The following is a 25,462-nucleotide window of genomic DNA, read 5'->3' on the forward strand; positions in this document are numbered from 1 at the left end:
AAACACTATCAGCCAGTGATTTATCTTTTTATTTTCATGTCACAAACTAATAAATGGAATAAATACAGAGTCATCTGAATAACAACTGGTTTGGGGCTATGTGTTTGTTACTACTGTGTACCCTGGGTTTGTTAACTCCTGAATATCCTAAGGTGGTCACTCTTCCTATTTAGGCCAAGTTAAGGGGTAATTTACTCTGCTGAAGCTGTATTGTTAATGAAAATATAATAGCAAAGTTTCAGGTTGATTGCCTCTAGAAAGTTTTCTTTTTATAATTAAGAAATTGCTTTGAGTGGGTGGAGGGGATGGCACGAAAGTTGAGGGTGGAGACTCGGGGTCCCTACATGTGGAGCCCTGCAGTTGGTGTTAAGTGGAAGGTCTCAAGTCAGAGAACCCAACCCACAAGTCTTGTTCTGCTTCATCCTGGAGCAGGTGCCATTCTGTAGCGCCCACAGACTCTCCAGTAACCATGACAGCATCCTTTCTTAGACATTACATATATACCACAAGATATGTATCTGCTGGCACTGTCCATCGTTGAGGACATATTTGGAAAATGGCAATCTGCACAGGAAAAGCAGACCAGGGACAGCCGTGTCTTTTTTTATTCTCTCTCTCTCTCTTTTAGAACACAGGTTGGCAAACTTTTTTGTACAGGGCCAGGTAGTAAGTATTTTAGGCTTTGCAAGGCCCACAGTCCCTGTCTAAATTACTCAGCTCTGCTATTATAGCATGAAAGTTGCCACAGACAATATGTAAGCTAACAAGCATGACCATGCTCCAATTAAACTTTATTTATGGACACTGAAATTTGAATTTCATATAATTTTCACATTTTCATTTAAAATATAAAATGTCACAACCACACAAAAACAGGTAGTGGGCCACATTTAGCCCTTGGGCTATAGTTTGCCTACCCCTGCTTTAGAATACAGACAGTTAGTTCAACTTAATCATTTTTTACTTTACAGTGAATTCAGCAGAAACCATACATCGAATTTTGATCTTTGATCTTTTCCTGGGCTAGTGATACATAGCATGATACTTTTGTGAAGCTGGCAGCAGCAGCAAGCCATAGCTCCCAGTCAGCCATGTGATCACAGGGTAAACAAGTGATACCGTACTCTATAGTAGTACTTTATCATAAAATAGTTTCGTTTTTGTGTTACGTGATTTTGCATACTTGTAGGTTAATGTAAGTGTTCCAAGCACTTTTAAGGTAAGCTAGGCTAAGCTATGATGTTTGGAAGGCTAAATGTATTAAATGCATTTTTGACTTGCCAGTATTGTCAACTTTTGATGGGTTTATCAGGTCGTAATCCACGGTAGGTCGAGGGGCATCTGTATTCGATAAGGACTTCCTTACAGTTTTGTATTGCTGTTGAGCACATCAGGACTTCCCTGGGCTTGCCTGCCTCACCCACTGGTGTAGAAAGCACACTGCATGGTCATTAGGAGGAGAGGTATTGACCAGAACTGTGATGGTGCTTATTTCCTTCTAGGGATAGGGTGGTCAGCTACACACTTGGCCGCAGGCTTCCAACAGATCATGTGAGTGGACAGCTGCAATTCCGATTTGAGATCACTTCCTCCATCCACCCAGGTATTTTCAGCATGAACTTCATGTCTTGTCCTAGGCTAGTGTCATAAGTATGGTTCCTTTCTCTAAAATACAATAACCATGGTTCTCTCCAGACATATCCTAGGTTTTGTGGTTCTCTATCTTCTCCATTTGAGGCCCAGAAGCCAGTGATCTATTCTGGAAGCCAGGTTGCTGTCCCTCTGATGGAGAAGATTCTCTTCATTCTAGTGACCCAAAGGTAGAGGTTAGACAGTGGACTGAAGATTAACAATGAGGCCAACATGGATGGAGAGCTCTGTCTTATTTATCATCCTACTCCCAGCACCCACACAGGTGTTTAATCATCACATACATGAATGAATGAACGTGAAACATCTTTCTACCTAGTAACTAGATATAGACTAGCCAGTTGCTGAAGTATGTCATGTTGAAGAACTATAATTGTGCAATGAATTTTTATAATATCACAGAAAAACATGAAAAGTATAAATAGGACAGAAAACTCCAGAATCATCCAATATTCCATTTAATGCTAAACAGATTTCAAAATACGAATGATAATATGCCTCATAATTCTACTTTTGCTCTTCTTCTGTAGCCCCCATACATCTCAATATAGATCACACTGAGAACTGTTAGTACCTCCTGGACCATTTACAAGTTGCTGTTAAGTTTAATGAAGCTCTTAAGAACTTAAAGCCTGGCGTTTATCACTACCCACTCGTTAAACTCCAGGTGTACTTTCCTATGCCACTATACGACTTAGATTGTAAGAAAACACCTTGACTGTTTCGTCTTTTCAAATTCAGTCTATTTCTATATTCTAAGAATACAACTGACTCGTCCTTTGGTGTAGCCATAAGGACAGCTTTATAGCTCACCAGAGGGACTGATTTTCTTTAGTGAATTGCACTAGTGCATTTGAAATGGGCAGGAATCCAGTAGAAGAACTGCAGGAAGGTAGAGTTAAACACTGGCTACTACCCCTTGAATGGCTGCTTAAGGTGAAGACCTTGTTTTTTTTTTCAAATTGGAATAAACTCTGAATGTTGGGAACCTTCCAGCCTGAGATATTGAATGACTGTGATTGTTCCCATTCTTCATCCAGCCTTTTTCTTCTCTCTGGTTGCATGAGAATACCACTTACCCCTTATGCCACCCTGCAGGACCTAAGCGTAGGAAACATTCTGAGCAAATGCAATTAACTAAATAGAATCATCAAGGAGCTATAAATAACACCACTACTACCCTCATCCCTGGAAGTCATTCCATGTGGCAAACACTGTTGAGCACCTACTGTGTGCCCAGAACTGGGTTAGTGCTAGGCTTCGGGCATTTTAACCAAAACATGAATTCCCTTGAAACAGATTTCAGAAATATATCCATGACTGCAAGTTGTTGTTAACATAGCAAGAACTCAATCTTACAGAATTTTTCACTAGAGCTCTGGCCAGTGAGGAACCCTCATCAATTGACATTCAATATCCTAATGTAGAAATCCCTTAGTGATGGCTTACATGTCCCACAGGGTATCCTAACACCACAATGCTCTCTTCTGGGAGAAATGACATATTTTTCTTCCTACCAGCAGATGACGAGGAGATTTCCCTGAGTACTGAGCCTGAGTCAGCCCCCATTCAGGACAGCCCCATGAACAACCTGATGGAAAGCAGCAGTGGGGAACCTCGATCTGAGGCACCGGAGTCCTCTGAGAGCTGGAAGCCAGAGCAGCTGGGTGAGGGCAGTGTCCTGGATGGTCCAGGGAACCAAAGCATGGAGCTTTCCAGACCTGCTGAGGAAGCAGCAGTCATCAGGGAGGCAGGAGACCAGGGCATGGTCTCTGTGGGACCTGAAGGGGCTGGGGACCTCCTGGCCCAGGTGCAAAAGGACATCCAGCTTGCCCCCAGTGCGGAAGAGCTGGCCGAGCAGCTGGACCTGGGTGAGGAGGCTTCAGCACTGCTGCTGGAAGACAGTGAAGCACCAGCCAGTACCGAGGAGGAGCCCTTAGAGGAGAAAGCAACGACACAGAGCCGGGCTGGAAGGGAAGAAGAGAAGGAGCAGGAGGAGGAGGAAGGAGATGTGTCCACCCTGGAGCAGGGAGAGGGCAGGCTGCAGCTGCGGGCCTCGGTGAAGAGAAAAAGCAGGCCCTGCTCCTTGCCTGTGTCTGAGCTGGAGACAGTGATCGCGTCAGCCTGCGGGGACCCCGAGACCCCGCGGACACACTACATCCGCATCCACACCCTGCTGCACAGCATGCCCTCGGCCCAGGGCGGCAGCGCGGCAGAGGAGGAGGACGGCGCGGAGGAGGAGTCTACCCTCAAGGACTCCTCGGAGAAGGATGGGCTCAGCGAGGTGGACACGGTGGCCGCTGACCCGTCTGCCCTGGAAGAGGACAGAGAAGAGCCCGAGGGGGCTACTCCAGGCATGGCGCACCCTGGCCACTCCGGGGGCCACTTCTCCAGCCTGGCCAATGGCGCGGCCCAGGATGGCGACACGCACCCCAGCACCGGCAGCGAGAGCGACTCCAGCCCCAGGCAAGGCGGGGACCACAGTTGCGAGGGCTGTGACGCGTCCTGCTGCAGCCCCTCGTGCTACAGCTCCTCGTGCTACAGCACGTCCTGCTACAGCAGCTCGTGCTACAGCGCCTCCTGCTACAGCCCCTCCTGCTACAACGGCAACAGGTTCGCCAGCCACACGCGCTTCTCCTCCGTAGACAGCGCCAAGATCTCCGAGAGCACGGTCTTCTCCTCGCAAGATGACGAGGAGGAGGAGAACAGCGCGTTCGAGTCGGTGCCCGACTCCATGCAGAGCCCTGAGCTGGACCCGGAGTCCACGAATGGTGCTGGGCCGTGGCAAGACGAGCTGGCCGCCCCTAGCGGGCACGTGGAAAGAACCCCGGAAGGTCTGGAATCCCCCGTGGCAGGTCCAAGCAATCGGAGAGAAGGTTAGACCTCAAACCTGATCAGAGTGAGAATAGGACCGTCAGGGGGACAAAGGTGTCACCAACAGTTTAAAAACAAGAGGGGCGAGGGATCGGTGTCAAACGGGGTTGCTGGGGCAATGTATGCCTGTCTTGTACATATATGTGTGCATGTGTATCTGTGTTTGAGTATAGATGACTGTGAGTAGCTGACACCCCACCATGTCTCAGATACACACCAGGAATTATGACTGGTTGGATGTGAGCGTGCACTTGTATGTGTGCTTCTATGTTTGTTTTAACTAATCACCAGAAGTGGTTAGTGTACATGTTATCCTAGTCTTGACAGCAGCCAGAGCCCCAAGACTAGTATCAAATGATATATGTGGGAAATAATCTATCTACATTAAATGGATAATGTGTAAATATCTGCTGACTTTCAAAGCACATGGAAGATTAGCAATAGATGTTAATATTAGTTGAAGAACAGATTTTACCTCTGTTTTAGAATTCAACTAGCCCATGTACGTACATGTAGATATGTCTAGCCTACATATATTCGTCATTATTTATGTCCACTCAATTCTTGTTATTACTGTTGGTTTTGTTTTGTTGTTGTTGTTGTTGTTGTTGGCTAATGAAAGGGAAAATAACATGATTGTGTATAAATCACTTTGTTTCCAATAAGAATCGAATCCAAAAGCTGCCACCATTAGTTTTCAAACATATTCTGTGTTTTAACCAAAGATGTTCTTTCTCAGTCATGCCTGTGGAATTATATGTGAAATTAATTTGCATTTCCTTATCCAGGAGTGGGAATTGTCTTCCAGTAAAGTGACAGTGGTATGACTGGGGAAAAAAAATTGAGAAGTCACATAATAATATGAAATAATTCAGTTGTTTTAAAGAGAAAAACATAGCCTCTGCTATTTTGCTGTTCTGCTGTTGAAATTAGCCTCCAACAAAAGGCGGGGTATTTTCTCTAGATTGTAAGCTCATCAAGGGCCAGAGTTGTGTTTCTTTATGTTTGAATTCTTAGCACCTAAACAATTGTAGGCTGAGGTGCCTACAAACTTTTTTGAACAGGAGCTAAAGTGAGCATTAAAAAAATAATTTTAAGTATTCAATAATGCCCGCTTCTACATTTCAGAAAAAGAGTGAGAGAAGGTGGCACATGCAAAAATGAGAAACGCAAGGAAATTGATAGAGAAAAAGAAACATAGGCAGAAAGGTCAAACAGACAGCATGGAAAGGCACCCACAAGGAGTGGGATGGAAAATCCCTCTTGTGAGGAGAAGGGAATGGGAAATGCCTTTCTGTCACAAGGATGTTTTGAGGACTTCCTTTATTCTAGGCCAGATGTAATGCACTGGGCACAGGAAAATGGATTGGCATCAGGTGATGTATGGACATTACTCGATAATTACAGCATAATTAAAAATAATACAACAAAAGGAGATTGGGGGATTCCCACATAAAAGGCACACGTAGGAGCTGGCAGGGATGTTGAGTTACAGAGGTCTGCAAATTTTTTCTGTGAAGAGCCAGATAGTAAATATTTTAGACTTTGTGGGTCAAGAGGTAAAAAATTAAGTAACTGTTCTCACTAAAAAGCTTTTAGTACTGAAAAGTGTACTGACACTTTTCTTAGCTCAGAACCATACAACCCTGTTTTAGTGCACAGTCTTTTGGCCCCCATGTTGGGAGATAATCTACACACGGTCAATTGAAACTTGGCTCAGTGTAAATTTATATAAAAGCATGTTTGGCGAACAAAAAAGTCACATCCCTGCCCTTGAGAGAGAGGCGGAACAGTCTAGCAGGTGGAAGCGGAGAAAGTGTTTCAGAGCCACAGTGGACATCTCTGCATTGGCATTGGCAGTTTCTAAAGAAATGTCTAAGTTCCAGAACTCTACAGCGTGTAAACACAGAAAAGGTTAAGAAGCACCTACGTGCTTCACTATGGCGATCACAAGGGGAAATACAAAGATTCCCAAGGGGTCTCTTGATCTCCTGAAGGCCATGCACGTGCTGGCATGTGACTTCTTCCCAGCCAGCCTTCCCCCTTCAGCAGTGAGTCCCCGAGCTAAGAGTGTCTGCATTGTGGGACTGTCCCTCACTTGCCACCAGGCTTCACAACAGCAGGTGCTTCAAGAAAGCAGGGCTTTGACATGACCTGCCTGATATGTGATTGTGTGGATGACCTCTGCTTCCATAAGAATCCCTATTGCTCTCTCGCCTTGACTTCCAAGACTGCAAATTCCTTTACTGTAGAAACTGCATTAGATGGCTGGGTGTGTTGGCTCATGCCTGTAATCCCAGCACTTTGGGAGGCCGAGGTGGGTGGATCGCCTGAGGTCAGGAGTTCAAGACCAGCCTGGCCAACAGGGTGAAACCCCATCTCCATTTAAAAAAATACAAAAAATTAGTTGGGTATGGTGGCGGGCAACTGTAATCTCAGCTACTTGGGAGGCTGAGGCAGGAAAATCACTGGAACCCAGGAGGCAGAGGTTGCAGTGAGCCGAGATCGCACCATTGCACTCCAGACTGGGCAACAAAAGCAGAACTCAGTCAAAAAAAAAAAAAGAGAGAGAGAGAGAGAAACTGCATTAGATTAATTCATGTGGATTTGTTGTCCACGTGCCCACATAGATGAGGTGGCAACAATTTCTAGAGGAACGCTCTTCTAAGTCTGAACTGACAACTATACGGGCTAGTATTCTTTTCATACTTTTTGCTTCATTTCCCTCTATGAATAGCTCCTTTTTAAAAGTTCAATTTAAAATAGTTCTTAAAAGACTTTCTGCAGACGAATGAAGAGTAATATAATGTCATGGGTATGAGTTCAGGCCCTGGAGTCAGGCCTCTTGGATTTATATACAGTCTTCCCACTTCCTTGCCAAGTTACCTAGCTGCTCTGTGCCTCAGTTTCCTCATGTGCAAAATGGGTATAATTATAGAATCTCCCTCAATGGGTTGTTGGGAAAACTGAATGAGATTATACTACAAAAGCACTCTGCCTCCCACCAAGTGAGGGTTCTTCCCAGGCGGACAAGCAGTGAGGGTAGCTGTTTAAATTATGTTGTATAAAGCATCTAAAACAATCCTTTGAATTTGCATTTCCTGTACTTTATAATTCAAGGGACATTTTCACATTATTAGGTATAAATCACTTTGCTTCAAATAATATGCGGGGCAACCTATCTTTCTCTACAATTAGGTCACATAATTTATAAACAGAAGGGAATTTAAAAGGATGTTGCTTGCTTTTAGCTGAGGAATAGATCTCTTTCTGGGAGGTTCTGGCGGGTTTCAACACTTGCTTTGTGTTTGAGGCAAGGGTGATGATGTGGAGCCCTGTCCTTGTGCAGAATAGAACTGCTTGCTTCTTCAGTGCCTCCATCCATTCAGTCGGCTGAGATATGTCGGTCACATCATTGCATTTGCTTGGGGTTCACAAGCAGGTGGGATCAGCTCCATTAACCCCAGGCAGTCGACAGTATTGTATTTCCACTAGCTTGGAGGAGTAATTAACCTGATTGGTTGCCTTAATTTCAAGAGGTAAGTCTATTGTTGTTTTTAAAGAAACTAAATTAAAAATGCAGCAGCTGATGACATAACAACTGTACCATGGTTTTGTTTAATTTCTGACACTAAGCACATATACAAACAAACACGAGTGTGGTATCCACTTAAACACAGAGCCCATCTTTGAAACAGCAGTCTGTCCACAATGAACTGGGTGCCGGCATGAGAGGAACCTTCATTGTTTTCCATTAGCGTCTCCAAGGACCCAGAGGATTTGAGTAACATACCAGAATTTGCTCAACAAATAATATTCTATATTTAACATTTCAAAGGACCCTTTGTTCCTGAATATATCTCTACTTTTGTTTGCCAGTTAGCTCTAGGAATCAAATCACAAAATTAAACCCACCTTTCTTCCTAATTAATTTATTTTTATTTTTGATCAGTTCTATAGAACTAGAGTGAGAAGAAATAATCATCCTTTCCATGTGTGGATATTCTAGGAAATATTCAGCATTTGAGATCCTACAACCATTTGACCACCATTTTTCAGTCTCTCTCCTTTTTCACCCAAGGGATAAAGGAACACTTGCTATTTGCATCAGCAGAGGACAGAAGAAGGAAAAGGCCTGACCCTTGCCCTCTGGCCCTTGAAGGCTTTTGCAAGAAAACCAGCACGGTGTGAGGCAGGAGGAACCGTCTGAAAAAGGGACATCCTTTGTCCTGGGCCCTTCTCACTCTGCAAAGATCAAGAGCACAGGCCTCTGATTATGTGACCCAAGCAGCTGGTGCTGCAGGCCTGCCTTCTGCATGGCTGCTCTACATGCCTGAGGACACCACTTCAGAACATTGTTCAGTTCGTTATAAGTCTGAACTGAGAACAATATAAGCTATGTCTGTTGTAGGTTTCCTTTTAATAATCTGAGGCATGCATCCTGTGGATATGTTTATTTCTAAACTTTCTCCGTGTCTGTCTTTCTTCCTCCTTCTTTCCCATTTCTATGTTTTGAGCTTTCCTGTCACCATCTTTCTGCTTTTTATCTACTTCCTTTGTCTCTTGTCCTTTCCTCTTTCCGGAGCACCCTGGCTTGTCTGATTTCTCCTCAAAATAATCTGGACTGTTCTGAGACCCCTCAGCACCTTGGCTCCCCTCCCCCACCCCCCAGCCTCCAGCTTTCCTACTACAGGAATTTACATTACATTCTTGGCTTGCCAGCTCCTTGACCTGTCTTGGAAAGGTAGCATCTAAGAATTCATTCCCCTCAAAATCTGAAAACAGCCTTTCGGCAGCCCTGTGATGAAACCTATCCAAGTAAGGAGGTGCCATTTTGCACAAGCCCAAGGAACTTTTATGGAACCTTATAAAACGCTGCATTTCCCTCAAACAGGCCTATTTCCTCCACTGGGCTGCAATCAGGCTCTGCTAATTTTCTCTTGTGTTCCTTTCTGGTGCCACCTTCTGATTCAGGAAATTCGGGTCATTACAGAATCAGACGCAAATCCTACATATTGGACTGTGTGGCACAGATCATTAGTTATGAAGTGTTTGGATTTTCTTCTTTTTTAAAAAAATATTTCCCCCTCTCATGAATGACTGTGAATGTAGCAAACTGACACACACACAAATGGATTTCCCGCTCTTTGGGGTTGTTTCTTGTGGTACTTAGTTTTACAGTCATGCTTTTTTGATGATGTTGCCACAGCAGTGAATGAATTTGAATGTATTGACTATCTTGTCCGTAGGTGAATGTCCTATACTCCATAATTCCCAGCCAGTAAGCCAGCTTCCTTCCCTGAGGCCTGAACATCATCACTACCCAACAATCGATGAGCCTCTTCCACCAAGTAAGCTTTAGTTTTTAAAATCTGTGTCTTAACTCTTCCTATCAAGTCTAAGCAGGTCAGTATGAATTTGTGTGTAAACATCTAAAGTCTTTCCCAACTCCGTGCCTTACACTGTTAACAAAAACCAATATGACACCTTCTCTAAAAACTGGTGGGGTTTTTTGGGTTTTTAGTTTGTTTTTTTGACTAGTCGTTTCACCATGTGATCTTGAAGAGAGAACACTGTGTTTTCAGCGCCTCTCAGCTTCTGAAATGGAGAGCGTTTCTTTATTACACTTGACTAGTCTTTGCAAACTGTTCATGACCTTTAAGTCCCAAATTTTATATTTAAAATTGCAGTTCAAGATAGAATAATCCTATTGTTCTCCATTGGATCTGTTACATCACAAGCATCTCCATATGTTAAAACAACTTCAACCCATCTGGACACATGAACTTGTACTTTCCTTACTATAACTTGCATCCATAGGTAACAGCTTCACATTTCTTCTGCAGTTCTTAGGGGTTGGCAGGCAAAATATCATCTTTAAGATAGAATTCAATGTCAGTTTCTCCTGGTAACTAATAGTATGTAATTAATAATTAACTAGTCATCTGAACTTGGGAAATTCATTTAATCTCTCAGAGACTTAGTTTTCTCGTTTGTAAAATTTTAAAAATAAAATTTAAATGTCTTCATCTGCTAAATGAAAGGTTTGACCTAGATAGTCTCTAGATACCATTCTAGCTTTAACTTCATAATACTCCCTTTAATACATTTATAGGAAGAAATCAATACCCCAGACATGATGTATTCACTTAGCATCACATATGTTCATGAATTCTGGAACATCTCTGTTTCAGTTTTGACTTATTTTTCAAGCAAAGATAATATGTAAGATTTGATAGATTTCACAACTACAAAATCTTTCCAGAATGCAGGGAACCAGTGTTTCTTTACATTCTTTTGCCCGTGCTTACATGCAGCAGTTACAGGTTTCAAAAGGACAAGTGCTTATTTCTTAATTCATCTGTTCTTGGTAATGTGCTGTACTTTACCGGAACACCACTCCTCTCCCTATTCAATTGTAATTTATTGGTGAGAAATCAAAGAACATCTTTGATATGTGGACTAACTTAAAGAAACACGGTATTTGTTTTTCAGGGGCCAAGCCAGACATCATGTCCTTGAACTTTTGATGCCTGATTTCTTTCTTTCTTTATACACTGATTTATGGACATTCCATAAATGAAGAGTAAAATTTTAGCATCACTGTAAATACTTCCTAAGTAACACTTAATTGAAAAATGTGTATAACATGTTATCTCCAGGAAAGGGACGCTTTCCCCACAACAAATAACCTTTCAATGCATGAATCTACTTCGAATCTGTGCAGTACAGATAACTAGTTATACCTGCAAATATTATAAATGATTGTATATAAACCCATTGTAAAATAATTACTTCATATAAGCCACTTTCAATAAAGAGAACAAATTTCTTCAGATACTTTTCAATTTTCTTTTCTTTTTTTTTTTTTGAGACGGAGTCTTGCTCTGCTGCTCAGGCTGGAGTGCAGTGGCCGGCTCTCAGCTCACTGCAAGCTCCGCCTCCCGGATTCACGCCATTCTCCTGTCTCAGCCTCCCGAGTAGCTGGGACTACTGGCGCCCGCCTCGTCGCCCGGCTAGTTTTTTGTATTCTTTAGTAGAGACGGGGTTTCACCGTATTAGCCAGGATGGTCTCGATCTCCTGACCTCGTGATCCGCCCATCTCGGCCTCCCAAAGTGCTGGGATTACAGGCTTGAGCCACCGCGCCCGGCCACTTTTCAATTTTCTATCCATATAACAGTGAAAGACCTTAGAAAAACTGGTAATGAATCCTACCAACTGAATATTGTTAAATAATCTCAAATAGTACAAGAATTACCTTATTGCTGATAGTCATTCATTCAACAAATATTTATTGAATGTTTACCCTGTGCTAGGTACTATTGTGGGTAAGCAAAACAAAGATTCCTGCCCTCATGTTGCTTACAGTCTAGTCTGGAAGACAGATTAGCAAACAATAATTAAAAAGGGACTGGCCTAGCATAGGAGATGCTATGGAAAAGCAAAAATAGACCAGGGTGAGGGATCTCTGAGTTCGTGTGGTGGTGGCTGGTTTGCAATTTTAAAACAAGTGGTGAGAATAGGCTTCATTGAGAAGACAACACCTGAAGGTTAAGAGAGTTATCCTTGCAAGTGTTGGGCAGGAAGAGCTTTGCAGGCACAGAGAATGGCCACTGCCAATTGGGAGGTGGAAACACCCTGGTGGGTTTAAGGGACAGGAGACCAGTGCGTCTGGAGCAGACTGAGGAAGGGAGAAGGCAGCAGGTGATGCAGTTAGGGAGCTAGCAAGGCCCAGATCACCCAGGGCCTTGTAAACCACTTAAGGGCTTTGACTTTTACTCTGAATGAAAGGAGGACATTGTAGAGTTTTCAGCAGAGAAGTGACATTGTCTGCCTCAGGTTTTGAAAAGTTTGCCCTGGTTGCTGTGTAGGGAATAAATTGGGAAAAGGAAGGATAGAAGCATGAGATTCAACGTAAGTTATGTCTTTATGCAGTAACCCAGGTGACAAACAATAGTGTAGCTTGGGCCAGGGTGGGAGCAGTGGAAGTGGTGAGGAGTGGTCTGATTCTGGACATATATTTTAAAGGTAGATTTGACGACAGATTGGATATGGATGTGAGAGAAAGATAGGTATCAAAAATGACCTAAGAGTTTCAACCTACAGAGATGGAGTTGCCTTCAACTGAGATGGGTAGGAAAGGCTGCAGGCAGAGCAGGTTTTGGTGGGAAGGATCTGATACTTGGTTTCGATCATCTTGTATTTGAGATGTCATCCAGGTAGTAATGTCAAGAAGGAAATTGGATGTGTGACTCTGAAGTTCAAGAGAAAGGTCTAGACTATGCAATAATATTGCATTTGTTAAAATTGTTCAAAATGTACAGTTGTATAGGTTTTCATTAATATAATACCTAAATATGACACATGATCAGGTTCTACATTGTTCTTGGACTTTGTGGAGAACATATAATTTAGTGTGCAATAGATCCTACAGTCTCAAATGAATTGACCTGACCTGCACTGCTATAACTTGCACCAGCATCATGAAGGTACTGTTTTCAGGCGGTCTTTAGACAAACCCATGGCATCACAGTGCTGAGCCCTTCAAGTCATGCTGATGCCTGAAGTTCCATTTGGAATTTATTTCCTTTGGTTATAAAATATGTGAAAGCAAATTCTTTACAAAGCAATCCAGAAAACATGTACATAATTTCTGATTACACTTAGCGATGATTTTCTGAATATGTATGAGTATATAATTAGCACAATACATTCCAGATATTTAATGTATTGACAAAAGAGCCCAGCTGTTGGGTTTACTACACTTTTCCATGAGGAATTGAAACATGTGGTGATAAATTATCATTATTGCAACTTCATTTTCTAGCTTTTTCCCTTAATTTATAAAACCCAACCTTTGTCTGCAAAGGACCCCTTTCTTTACTGTAGGTTCCTGGAGGGCAGGGTCACGTGTCACTCAGCTCTGTGTCCTCAGGACCTAGCACGGTCTCTAGTTCAGAGTGAGTGCTACATAGTTTGTTCAGTTGAATTAAATTGCACAATGCTCTTCAAAGACTAATGGTCATTTTTTGTTGGAAGACAGTCATGTTGGATTCAAGAAAAATAGTTGTCCTATTGCTTTTACTAATATTAGTTTGGGATCCATTAAAATTTTTAAGTTTCTAGATCAAGAGTAATTACCTAGTAATTATATGTATATACAATTTCATCCATGAGCTAATTACCATTTACACCTAGCACTTGACAGCTGGATTATCATTAGATAATCATTAGATCAATTTTAATCAAAACCTCCTAGCACATATTTATACAATCTGCCTACATCTTTCCTTCAATTTCTCTCATAAGTTAAGTTTGGTGTTTGGGGGTACTTTGGTTTTTACTGGGCATTACTTGACAATCCATCAGGTCAGGCATAAGCCATAATGCCACAAACAGATATACTATGTACATATAAAACAATAAATATGCCAAATATATTTTTTCCCTTAAAAAATTGAGAGTTGCTATGTCATTACCTGAATGATAAGTTTTCAATGGAACTGTTAATATCTGACCTACTCCCAAAAGCTATGGCTTTTCTCACTGAAAAGGCTGGATGGTTTTCCTCCTTTTGCGGACATTTTTGCTTTTTCTTCTTCTTTAGTCTTGTGTATTTTCAGCGTAACTTTATCACACTGCTGCTATTTCCACAATGTGATGTGTGGAATCTGAAAGCTTTGCCCATCTCTGTACAGCAGGCATTGCTCTTCTATGTTTCGCTCAAATGTGAATACATTGCTTCCAGCTCTTTTCCACCCGCCTCACCCCAACGCAGCCCCTGCCTGTATTATGTAGTGACTCATCCATGCTTCCACCTTTTTGTTTTCTATTTTTGTTTTCTTTTGTTTTAATTTGGGAAGCAAGGGAACTTTTCTTTATCTCGGGCTCCCTCTACTGTTTGGGATGGTTATTTATCAACAAAAGGGTACTTCCTAGTTACTGGTTTGGTTTGGTGTCCAGAGATATTTGACAACTTCAGGTTGGATATACACTGTTAATTAACAACTTATCAAAAGGCTGTTTTGAAACCCTAACAATCATTTCCTTCCATTCACCCACTCAAGAGGAAAGGCAATTGATTAAGTTTGCTACCTATAAGACAGAGGTCATCTAAATTCGCAGATCCAAGATTTTAGAACAGTAGTTAAAACTGGTTTTAATCTGAGGGCCATTCTTCTCTCCACTGAACCCAGACTTAGCAAAGAAAGTGTTCTCCAGCATCACAGTGTCAGCTCTCACTGGAGGATACTCCAGTCTTCCACAGCTGTCGTTTGAGTAGCCAACAAGAGTGACAGTGGGGATGGACATTTCTAAAGAAATAAATTCATTAAACATTAGATTTTCTCTTTAGAAATTATTAGAATTTTGGCCGGGTATGATGACTCATGCCTGTAATCCCAGCACTTTGGGAGGCTGAGGTGGACAGATCACCTGAGGTCAGGAGTTCGAGACCAGCCTGGTCAACCATGGCCAACATGGTGAAACCCTGTCTCTACTAAAAAATACAAAAATTAGCCGGACCTGGTGGCTGGCACCTGTAATCCCAGCTACTTGGGAGGTTGAGTCAGGAGAATTGCTCGAACCCAGGAGGTGGAGGTTGCAGTGAGCCAAGATCCTACCACTGCACTCCAGCCTGGGTGACAGAGCAAGACTCTGCTTCAAAAAGAAAAAAAAAGAAAGTATTAGAATTTTAACATAGGTCTTGGTCAAGGAACAACAGTTACTGTTTAATATGGCCCAGCAGAGAGTCCGAGTTCATTAAACTGTTTTCTGAGCTCCCGAGTTCATGCCAGTGTCCCAGAAGTCGTGGCAGGTGCTGTGGGCAGGGTCTGGCCTGCAGCCATGAACCAATGGTGAGTTCTACCTGCAGAAGACCTGGAAGTTGTATGCGTTTCACATGGGTCAGTAGTTTGTCCTTGATTTTTCTTTTTGCCTTCTTATTAAACACTAGACTGGGAAGCTCGAATTGACAGCCACGGGCGGGTCTTTTATGTGGACCACGTGAACCGCACAACCACCTGGCAGCGTCCGACGGCAGCAGCCACCCTGGATGGCATGCGGAGATCGGGGTCCATCCAGCAGATGGAGCAACTCAACAGGCGGTTGGTGATCATTATGCAATGAGCTCCCCTAAACCACAGTGAAAGGAGAATGGCAGCTAGAGACGCTCCCCTTACACTTTTCTGCCCAGACTGTATGAGGAGACTGGAAAGTAATTAAGTATCTTAAGAAACCTGTTCCTAGTAGGTATTTGGAAAGCTAGATTTAGAATTTGGTGGCAAGAGACGAGTTAAGCTTGAGTGTCATTTAAGGATGGGAAATCATCTAAACTTCTTAATAGCCTAGGCTCAAAAACAAGAGTTCTTAACCAAGGGCTGGTGTATCCCCCTCTCCTGGGATGTTCACCAAGGATGTCAGTGTTCCTTGAACTTTCCAGGCACTGTACCCAAATTGTACATAGATACACATTTTTCTGGCTGACTGGTCCATACCCATCATACAGTTCTCAAAAGGATACAGACCTCAGTTAAGAACATTCCAAGGATAGGTTCCATAAGAAGACTAAAAGCTGCCTGGAAAATAAACTGTCTCATAAATCACTGTATGCATTCCTACCCTGATCCCATAATTGATATATGCCTATCAATAATAATTTGTGAAAAGCCTTCATCTTAGAAAAGAAATGTTTAAAACATTTTTTGAGAATTATTTTGTTGAAAAACTAGGTCCTCTCTATTGAACTTGTAAAGATATCATTTTGTTTTTAACCTACAAACAAAACCTTAAACAGTATCAGGCTTAAACAGTGGTCCATTCATGTCAGAGATGATGCAGTAAGCTGGTATAGAGCATTGTCTCTGACATCTTGCTCTTTAAGACCAGAGTGGCAGCTTCAGGATACTTTTGATTACCAGCAATTGCAAACTGAGGCTTCCTTCAGTTGAAATTGCACCCACATGCTGTCTTGCTTTCATGTCAAGTATGAAGGTGAAGGAAAGTTGAGAAAGACTAAAAACAATGAAGAACTGGGTTTGTGGAACACACCTACTGATAGCAAATGCCTTTGAAATTTAACTGTTATCTGCCAGAAAAGAAAGAGGAGAAACAATTTAGTCCTATTAAAAACACATGAGGCTGGGCGCAGTGGTTCACGCCTGTAATCCCAGCATTTTAGGAGGCCGAGGCGGGTGGATCATTTGAAGTCAGGAGTTCGAGACCAGCCTGGCCAACATGGTAAAACCCTGTCTCTACTAAGAATAGAAAAAAATTAGCCAGGCGTGGTGGCAGGCACCTATAATCTCAGCTACTCAGGAGGCTGAGGCAGGAGAATCACTTGAACCGGGAGGTGAAGGTTCCAGTGAGCTGAGATCGCACCATTGCACTCCAGCCTGGGAGACAGAGTAAGACTCCATCTCAGAAAAACAAACAAGCAAAAAACATGGAAACAAAAAAAAAAGAAAATGAACTTCTGGTTACTGTTGTACACAGAGGAGCATGCTTTAGGTGAAAATCACCAGAACATTTTTTCATTGCCTGAGCGTTTGGAAGACATTTGCTTTCCACCTTTGCCCATCAGCAGCTGAGTGTTGAAGTCTTTAACGAAAACCATAAAAGACTTGCATTGGCAGCACACTTTACAGTCGTTCCCACTCCAACAAAGCATGTTACAGAGAGGAAGTCCTGATAACCCAGTTTTACTAGGCATGAATGGACCAAAAATCCATGGGAGAGTCCTTTCATGGTGATTGCAACAAGATTCGTGTAACTAAAAATGTAGAAGACAAAGTAAACTCATCTTAGATAGAGACCCTCTTGTGATTCCGTAGGCAGAAGTTAGCCCCTAGGTCTCTCTTGCCAAAACTGATAAGCTCCAATTGTTTAGCAGAGAAAAAGGGGAAGGCATCGTCAGGCTGTATTCATAAGAGGTGCTGTTTTGAACACTAACCAAAGCAAGACAGTGAATCTGAAGCAGAAGGAAGCACCTTGACCTATGGCATAAACATCCATGAAAGTTTATCGGGGTGATCAGCTTGCATAATATAAAAATTAGGCCAAATCCATCCTGAACCAGGTCTCCAAATAAGTTTTATAGCCTTTCATATGAATTCCTGTGCCCTCCAGTGGAGATGAACATGCTGGGAGAGGCAGCTGGACTTTGCCGAATAGGAAGTTGCATTTGCTACATCCATCTGGACAGATAAAAAGAAAAGGAATTTAGCACTTTGAGAAGGTACTTATTTCTTGTGAAATAGTGTACCTAGGGAAGATCAGATAACCTTCAAATAAGCATCCAGGCTTTTGCATACTTATCTTAACCTATTGCTTTGAAGCATTTAACATTTTCTGTATTTGGCATGATAACAGGGCAGCCCCAGAAAGTACACTTCCAATCTTCTATCCATCTCACATGCAACCACACACAAGGGTCATTATTTTGATAACCCACAGTTATCCGGAGAAATTTACAATGATTACTGGCTCACAGCCATGTGAAAGTATTACTCAGTGTTGCAAGGAGTTTCCCTTGAGCCTAACCAGATGACTGTGAAAATCAAATGTGTTTGTGCAAGGAGACATAACACTAGGAAGTGCAGAGTACACAGTAGCAATCAATGTGGAAGCTTGTGTGGTAGGTTGCAGTGACCATGTTCCAACTCAGCCATTCCCCAGACGCAGCACACTCTTCCAGGCCTTTATGGCTTGGCCACAGGGTCCCATTGCAGGAAAATGCCTCATGCCTGCCTCCCACCTGAAACACATCTTGTCCTACAGGCCTGACTCAATGTCATGTGCCCCAGGATGCTGTCCCAGAATCCTCCACACAGAGCCAGTGACTTCCTCCCCTGTAGCCTCCAGAATGTGCCTGCCTCTGTGCCACTTCTTACCTTTTTGCCTTATTCTTCTTCCTACCCTTCCCTGCTCCCAGCACCTAGTATGGTGCCAGAAGTTTAATAGGACTCAGTACAAGATCGTTTTCTGAGTTAATTCCCATGCTTTCAGAAAATCCAGAATTAATTCTACTTTCACAAATACTTACTGAAAAGCAGAAAATCTAAATATGTATTCTTATTTTAAATAATCAACTAAAATTTGATTTTTGAATTATTTGTATAAAATTGTGATAATTTAAGGGAAATAGAAGTTTTAAATAGAAAAAAGTGATCTACACTTTAGCTACCCCAAGGATGATTTAGCTTTTTTTTTTTGAGACAGAGTCTCACTCTGTCGCCCAGGCTGGATTGCAGTGGCATGATCTCAGCTCACTGCAACCTCCACCTCCCAGGTTCAAGCCATTCTCCTGCCTCAGCCTCCCGAGTAGCTGGGATTACAGGCATACACCACTGCACTCAGCTGATTTTTGCATTTTCAGTAGAGAGAAGGTCTCACCATGTTGGCCAGGCTGGTCTCGAACCCCTGGCCTCAGGTGATCCTCCTGCCTTGGCCTCCCAAAGTGCTGGAATTGCAGATATGAGCCACTGTGCCCTGCCAATTTAGCTTTTTAAAAACATATGTCCATCTTCAATTTCCATATGCATGCACAATTCTTACATGATTACGATGGTGATATGTAGTTAGGTTCATATTCTTTTTTCACTTACTACACTGCAAGCATTTAATATTGCCACATAGTCTTCAGATTAACATGTAATTGCTTGTATAGTATTCCACTGAATGGCTGAAGTTTAATTAACCTAATTTCATACTGTTGAATGTTTTGCTTATTGCTTTTGTCACTGTTTCTTGTCGCAAGGGCCTGCTAAATATTAAGATTGCCTTATAGTGGAGGGTTTCCTTAGGGTTCTATTCCCAAAAGATTAGGCCAAGGGAGATAAATGTGGATTTGGCATTTGGTATCAATGCCTAACTGCTTTCTACATTAGACATTGTGGTTCTAGGGGTTTACTCTGCCAACAACTACAGCTTCACTTCCATCTTATCTTTTGGTTTGTTTTTGTTGCTATAAGAGGTGATCCTGGTATTTTGATGCCACTTAGATTTCACTTGTTGGAGCAAGGGTCAACTTGTTTTCCATAAACTTTTCTTTAATAAGAAGTAGTTTCTCCCATGTGAATTGTCTGTTCTTGGGCTTTTTTAGAGGGGGGAGGTTGTTTAGTCAGCTGATTGGTTTGACTTGGTTTTGGAGGGCTGTTTTTTTTTTTTCTTGTTTGGCTTTGTACGTGTGTATGTGTGTGTGTGTGTGTGTGTGTGTGTGTCCATTTACAAATTATGTATGTCAGCTGACTTTTTAGCTAATTTTCATTAGCCCTCTATCTATTATGAATATTTAACCTTTTGCTACAAAAAAATGGAGGAGGATATTGATGGATAATTCCTAATGAAATGGAAGAGAGCTGCCTCTCTCTCCTGTTTAAAGCTGGAGAACCTCTGAGGCTGCAGTCCTGCCCTGAGAAACTGAGAGACCCTCCTCAAGCCACTGCATGCCCTGCTTCCCCAGACTGCCTCTGTGCTTTGGCAGAGGTCAGACATGGGGCCAAATGGAGGATTTGAGGCTGTTGACTCAGTAAGGCCTGCGATAACCAAGGTCCAGCTGAGGACATGTGAAGTAGGTTGTGACACTGCTGACATTATCCTCATCAAATAAGATCATATTTACTCATAATGCTCTGCTGTGGTTACTGCACATTGGGAAGGAAGAGAGAGGCTACAACTTGACATTTTTCTAAGCCCTGTTCCAGGCATCTGTTGCTGAGTAAAACTACACCAAAAGTAGTGGCATAAAACAACCACAAGCATTTCTTCTTACCATTATTTCTCGTGGTTCTGTTTTGACTGAGCTCAGCTAGGCAGTTCTCTCCGGGATATCTCCTGGTTGCAGTCAGTGGGTGGCCGGGGCTGGAGACTCACATATTAGGAGCTTGATGCTGGCTGTCGGCTGGGCCTCTCAGCCAGGACACCTGCACAGAGACTTTCCATGAGACCCAGGCTGCCTCAGAGCATGGCTGCTAAGTTTCATCACGAACTGCTACAAACTCTATTAGTCAAGGTAGTTGAAGAGGACATGGATTCTGTCTTTTAAAAGGAGAGATACAGTTCTGGAAGAGTATGTGGGTCTAAAAATATCATTGAGCCATTTTGAGAAACGCGGTCTGCCATAAGGCGTTTAGGGAATCCTCCTGGTAGCAGCTGCCTTAGTCTTTGGCAGGCCCTGTTCCCCACCTTGGTCAAGGTCACACACTTGGGCAGCTTCTTGCTGGCACCCCCTGCTTTCCTGCCACAGCTATATTCCCTGAGTCCCCAGCAGGGAGAAGATCGCAGAGGGTCATCCTTCACCATCCATCACTCTTCACAACTTCCCACCACAGATGTACGGGGTGGTGAATTACCACAAATATTTCTGTCTGTAAATACACCACCGCTCAGCTCATCGCCCCCTTCCACATTTTGTTCTAAGAGGCCTGCTCAGGAAATGCCTTGCAGTAACCACTCCAGGCAAAGATGGCTTCTGAAAGGTGTCAGAAGTGAGTGGGAGTCTCCCCAGATAAAACAACAGTGAAAGAAAGCCCTTAGACCAGTAGTTCTCAAACCTAGATATAAATAATACTTCCTAAAGAACTCATTAGAAATGCAGATTTTTATTTTGCTTCAATTTCTGTAATTTTAACAATTACTCAGATGATGCTTTTGCAAATGGCCTGGAGACTACAGTGAGAAAGCTTTCCTCTGTAACGTCAACGAAAGGACGGGGCACTGGTCTGCAGAAATCCTGCCATAATGGAGTCTCGTCTGTGCAGCGAGCATCCCCGCGCGTTCCCACCTGGGATTGCACTTGGAGACTGGCTATTCCCTGCTACCCTGTCTCTCATCCTCCTCCTCCTCCTCTTCACCCCCTCATTGCTTTCCCGGAGACAAAAAGTCTCCAGCCTAGGCTGTTGCAGGAACCCCCAGCTGCTCTCCGCAGCTCCAGGCTCCTCTCCTGCAATGCATTCTCCACTCCGACACTGGGTAATCACTCTCCGTGTACATCTGGCCCTGCCTGGTTTTTTTTTTTTTTTTTTTTTTTGTTTGTTTGTTTTAGCAGCCACCCATCACCAAGAGCAATGGTTCATTCTCAAGATTGATCCCTGGGCCAGCAGCATCAGGATCACCTGGGAACTCATCAGAAATGCACATTCTTAAAAAAAAAAAAAGAAAGAAAAGAAAAAAAAAAGAAATGCACATTCCTGGGCCCTACGCCAAACCTACTGAATTAGAGACTCCGGGGGTGAGGCCGGCAGTCTGTGTTTTAAGTCCTGCAGGTGATTCTGCGCGGCTCAGGTTGGGGAACCTGTGGCCTAGAGAATAGCACTCATCCTACTGTAGGGTGCCCTCTGGGGCTGCCTCCTCCCTCTCCACTGGTCTCCTGGCCCTGCCCGGTGCCCATACACCCTGATGCCACTGCCAGGCGTCTCAGAGCTCCCCACGGGCGGCCTGCTTTCACACATGTTATTTCTCTTCTGAAATGTCCTTTCCCAACAAACTCTCCAACAAATTCATACTCCAACTTCACAATTTACAAACCTTGGGAGTTTCCTCATCTGTGTCCCACACACCTCTTGCCTGTCTGTGACAGCCTTTCACCTGGCTGGAGTTATGGCTTCCGTCCCATTTCCCTTTTGTTACATCTCAACTGTGTGTGTTTAAAGGGCAATGTCATATTCTAATCCTCTCCTCCATCGAAAAGTCCAGCACAAAGCCTTCACACATTGGAAGGGTTAGCAAATATTTGGTACTTGGCAAGGTGGCTAGCTGGCTGGCCAAATGACTAAGTCCCCAACTTGGGAAGAAAAACAAAATGAGCCTTTGAATAAGCAGAAAACATTTATTTGCCAGCATGCTATTAGGTGTAATATTTCCATGACCTTTGCCCAATTATATCAATTATCCAACAAATAAAACTAAGTGAGTAGAACTGCTAGCCCAGTTTGTACACTTATTACAATAATGTTGAGGTAATTTGATATCTTAGTTGTAGCATTTTAATTTACTTCCCGCACTCTTATTTTAGACTTAGCCTGATTTTGTTTAATGCAGGGCACAGGCTGTTTTGCATGATTAGTTATTATTTGTGTTGATTTTTGAAAAGTCACCATACTTGAAACTCATCATAGCTTACAAAACAAAAAGAACTCGAATCATCTTAGAGATACTTGTCTTGCTAATTGTTCTGGCTATCTTGTGGGAATTTTAAGCATTTCTTTCCTGACATTCAAGACAATTCTTTACAGATTTCTCCAATTATCTGATTCAGAGTATTGGCCCCCAAGGAGCAAACCAAACTTAACTCCTGTCTTTCCATTTTCTAATGCAAAGGTATCAAAACATTCAGCGAACCATTGCAACAGAGAGGTCGGAAGAAGATTCTGGCAGCCAAAGTTGCGAGCAAGCCCCAGCAGGAGGAGGCGGAGGTGGAGGGAGTGACTCAGAAGCCGAATCTTCCCAGTCCAGCTTAGGTATTGGAGGAGGGGTCCCCACAACCTGTGATGGCTTCCAGGGGCTGTGTGACAGAGGGCTACAAGCCTGTCACCCTGCCTCATGGGGAGCAATGTGCCCCAGGGTGAAGAGAGTGGAAGGCCAGGGTAGAGGATAGAGGCATGCCTGGTGCCCCCAAGGGAAAGTAGACAGAATGAGCCTCCCACCAGGAAACTTAGGAGAAGTGATCACAGTGAAGGAAACACCGCCACCCTGGCTTGGGGATCTGGAGACAGGAAAGTAGATGAATTCTGGGGATGGAGCTGAATTTGCTAGAGTGCTTGTGGAGCAAGGCAACTTTGTCAGTGGCTCAATCATGTAGTGTTCACTAAATGTTTTATTTATTTATTTATAATTTATTGTTAAGTAAATTTATTGTATTTGTTGGTGTCCTAAGGATTTTTTCACTTATAAATAAAACATGCAATAAAAATTCACAGTCTATTTCAAAGGAGCTGTGTGATAACACTAGGAATACTCACTCATTTGCACATAGATTTGCACATAGAATAAAATTCAGTTCCCCCAAGAGAAGAACCTGGGAATGAAGAGGTTTTCCAGCATGCCACAGGAGGGAATTTTTACCCACTACGGTAGGCATTCACCTGGGGCCTGGTTTTCCTGGTCTTCATTTCTTTGAATTGGCCCGAGTGGAACTCAGACAAGGATAATCGAAAGGCATGAGACTAGCTTCTACCTTTTTTTTTTTTTTAACCTCTAGTGAGATAAGATTATCACAGTGACGTCCTAATAATCCACTTTCTTTTTAAATTGGGTAAATGATGGCAGATTTATTTGCCAAAAGAAGGGTTAGAGAACAGTCCGGGCAGGCAGCACTGGGATTCCAATCCTGCCAGGTCTCAGCCGTCTAGGGCAATGCAGAATATTGGACATTTTCTTGTGATTTTTAAAAATGCACATCCACAGTTCCACCACCAATTTTAATTTCCCCCTTTCAATTCATTTTACCAGATATGCTAACTAAACTGACTAGTTTAGGTTTTTCTGTTACTATTATTATTATTATTACTATTACTGAAGAGAGAGTCTCTGTTTGTCACCCAGGCTGGAATGCATGGTGCGATCATAGCTCACTGGAGCCTCAAACTCCTGGGCTCAAGCAGTCCTCCCAACTCAGCCTCCTGGGTAGCTGGGATCTCAGGCATGCACCATCACGCCTGGCTAATTTTTTCATTTTTTATAGAGACAGAGTCTTGCTATGTTGCCCAGGCTGGTCTCAAATTCCTGGCCTCAAGCGATCCTCCCGCCTCAGCCTCCCAAAGTGCTAGGATTACAGGCATAAGACACCACACCTGGCCTGTTATTTATTTCTTTGTTCAAACTTCTGAGAGAGACATGGTACAATAGCCAAGTAACTAGAAACACGAGGAAAAGGCAGCAGAAAGTTTATTTCTGAGTTTGATATTAAATGAGTTGGCATTTACTGTATTAAAAAACAAATCCCACAATTAGTGGCTGAAACTCATAGCCATGCATCTACCCACAGTTCTACAGGTTGGCAATTTGAGCTGAGCTCAGCTGGGTGGCTCCTCAGAATGCTGCTGGGCTCACCTGTCCATCTTGGATCAGCTGTGGAGTCGGCCAAGGGCTGACCTGAGATGGCTGCCACTAGGGTGGCTTGTCCCTGCTCCCATGGCCCTGTGGCCTCTCATCTTGCAGCAGCCTCGCCCAAGCTCATTCTCATGGCAGTGGCAGTGTTACCGGAGAGTGGAGACACACAGGTCTCTTGAAACCCTGATGCAGAACTGATCCGTTGTCACTTCTGACATGTTCTGTTGGTTGAAACAAGGCACAAGGCCAGCCCCAATTCACCAAGGGGAAGAGCAGTGAAGTCCCAATGCAACTGGGTGTGGATACAAGGAGAGGAATTGTGATCCTTTCCGCAAACAGTCTATTACAGCTATGGTTAGCAATTTGTAAAGGAAATAAGAAAAAATAGCCAGGCATGGTGGTGCATGCCTGTAGTCCCAGCTATTCAGCAGGCTGTGTATCTGGGAGGATGGCTTGGGCCCAGGAGTTCAAGGCTGTAGTGAGCTGTGATCGTGCAGCTGCACTCCAGCCTGGGTGACAGAGTGAGACCCCATCTCAAGAAAAGCAAAAAGAGAGAGAGGAAGGAAGGAAGGAAGGAGAAGGGGAAGGGGAAGGGGAAGAGGAAGGGGAAGGGGAAAGGGAAGGGAAAGGGAAAGGAATGCGGAGAGAGAGAGAGAAAAGGAAGGAAAGGAAGGAAGGAAGGAGAGAAAGAAAAGAAAGAAAGAAAAAGAAAGAAAGAAAGGAAGAAAAGAAAGAAAGAAAGAAAAGAAAGAAAGAAAAGAAAGAAAGAAAGAAAGAAAGAAAGAAAGAAAGAAAGAAAGAAAGAAAGAAAGAAAGAAAGAAAGGAAGGAAGGAAGGAAGGAAGGAAGGAAGGAAGGAAGGAAGGAAGGAAGGAAGAAAGAAAGGAAGGAA

The 25,462-nt window shown here is 43.1% G+C and overlaps 1 protein-coding gene across 6 annotated transcripts in view; it reads left to right on the top strand.

The window, feature by feature from the left end:
* HECW1 (HECT, C2 and WW domain containing E3 ubiquitin protein ligase 1) overlaps positions 1 to 25,462 on the top strand; it is a 172,902-nt gene that overhangs the window by 48,561 nt on the left and 98,879 nt on the right. For 3 of the 6 annotated variants that reach the window (XM_017894935.1, XM_017894937.1, XM_017894933.1), the window contains exons 4-8: positions 1,503 to 1,603; positions 3,171 to 4,526; positions 9,774 to 9,875; positions 15,480 to 15,630; positions 22,841 to 22,980. In XM_017894935.1, coding sequence (XP_017750424.1) covers positions 1,503 to 1,603; positions 3,171 to 4,526; positions 9,774 to 9,875; positions 15,480 to 15,630; positions 22,841 to 22,980 — 1,850 coding nt within the window. The remainder of the gene's footprint in view (positions 1 to 1,502; positions 1,604 to 3,170; positions 4,527 to 9,773; positions 9,876 to 15,479; positions 15,631 to 22,840; positions 22,981 to 25,462) is intronic. The other 3 variants (XM_017894936.1, XM_017894934.1, XM_017894938.1) reach the window with 2 other exon arrangements.

This window comes from Rhinopithecus bieti, unplaced genomic scaffold (genome assembly GCF_001698545.2).
Source record: "Rhinopithecus bieti isolate Rb0 unplaced genomic scaffold, ASM169854v2 scaffold_26424, whole genome shotgun sequence".
NCBI classification, from domain to species: domain Eukaryota; kingdom Metazoa; phylum Chordata; class Mammalia; order Primates; family Cercopithecidae; genus Rhinopithecus; species Rhinopithecus bieti.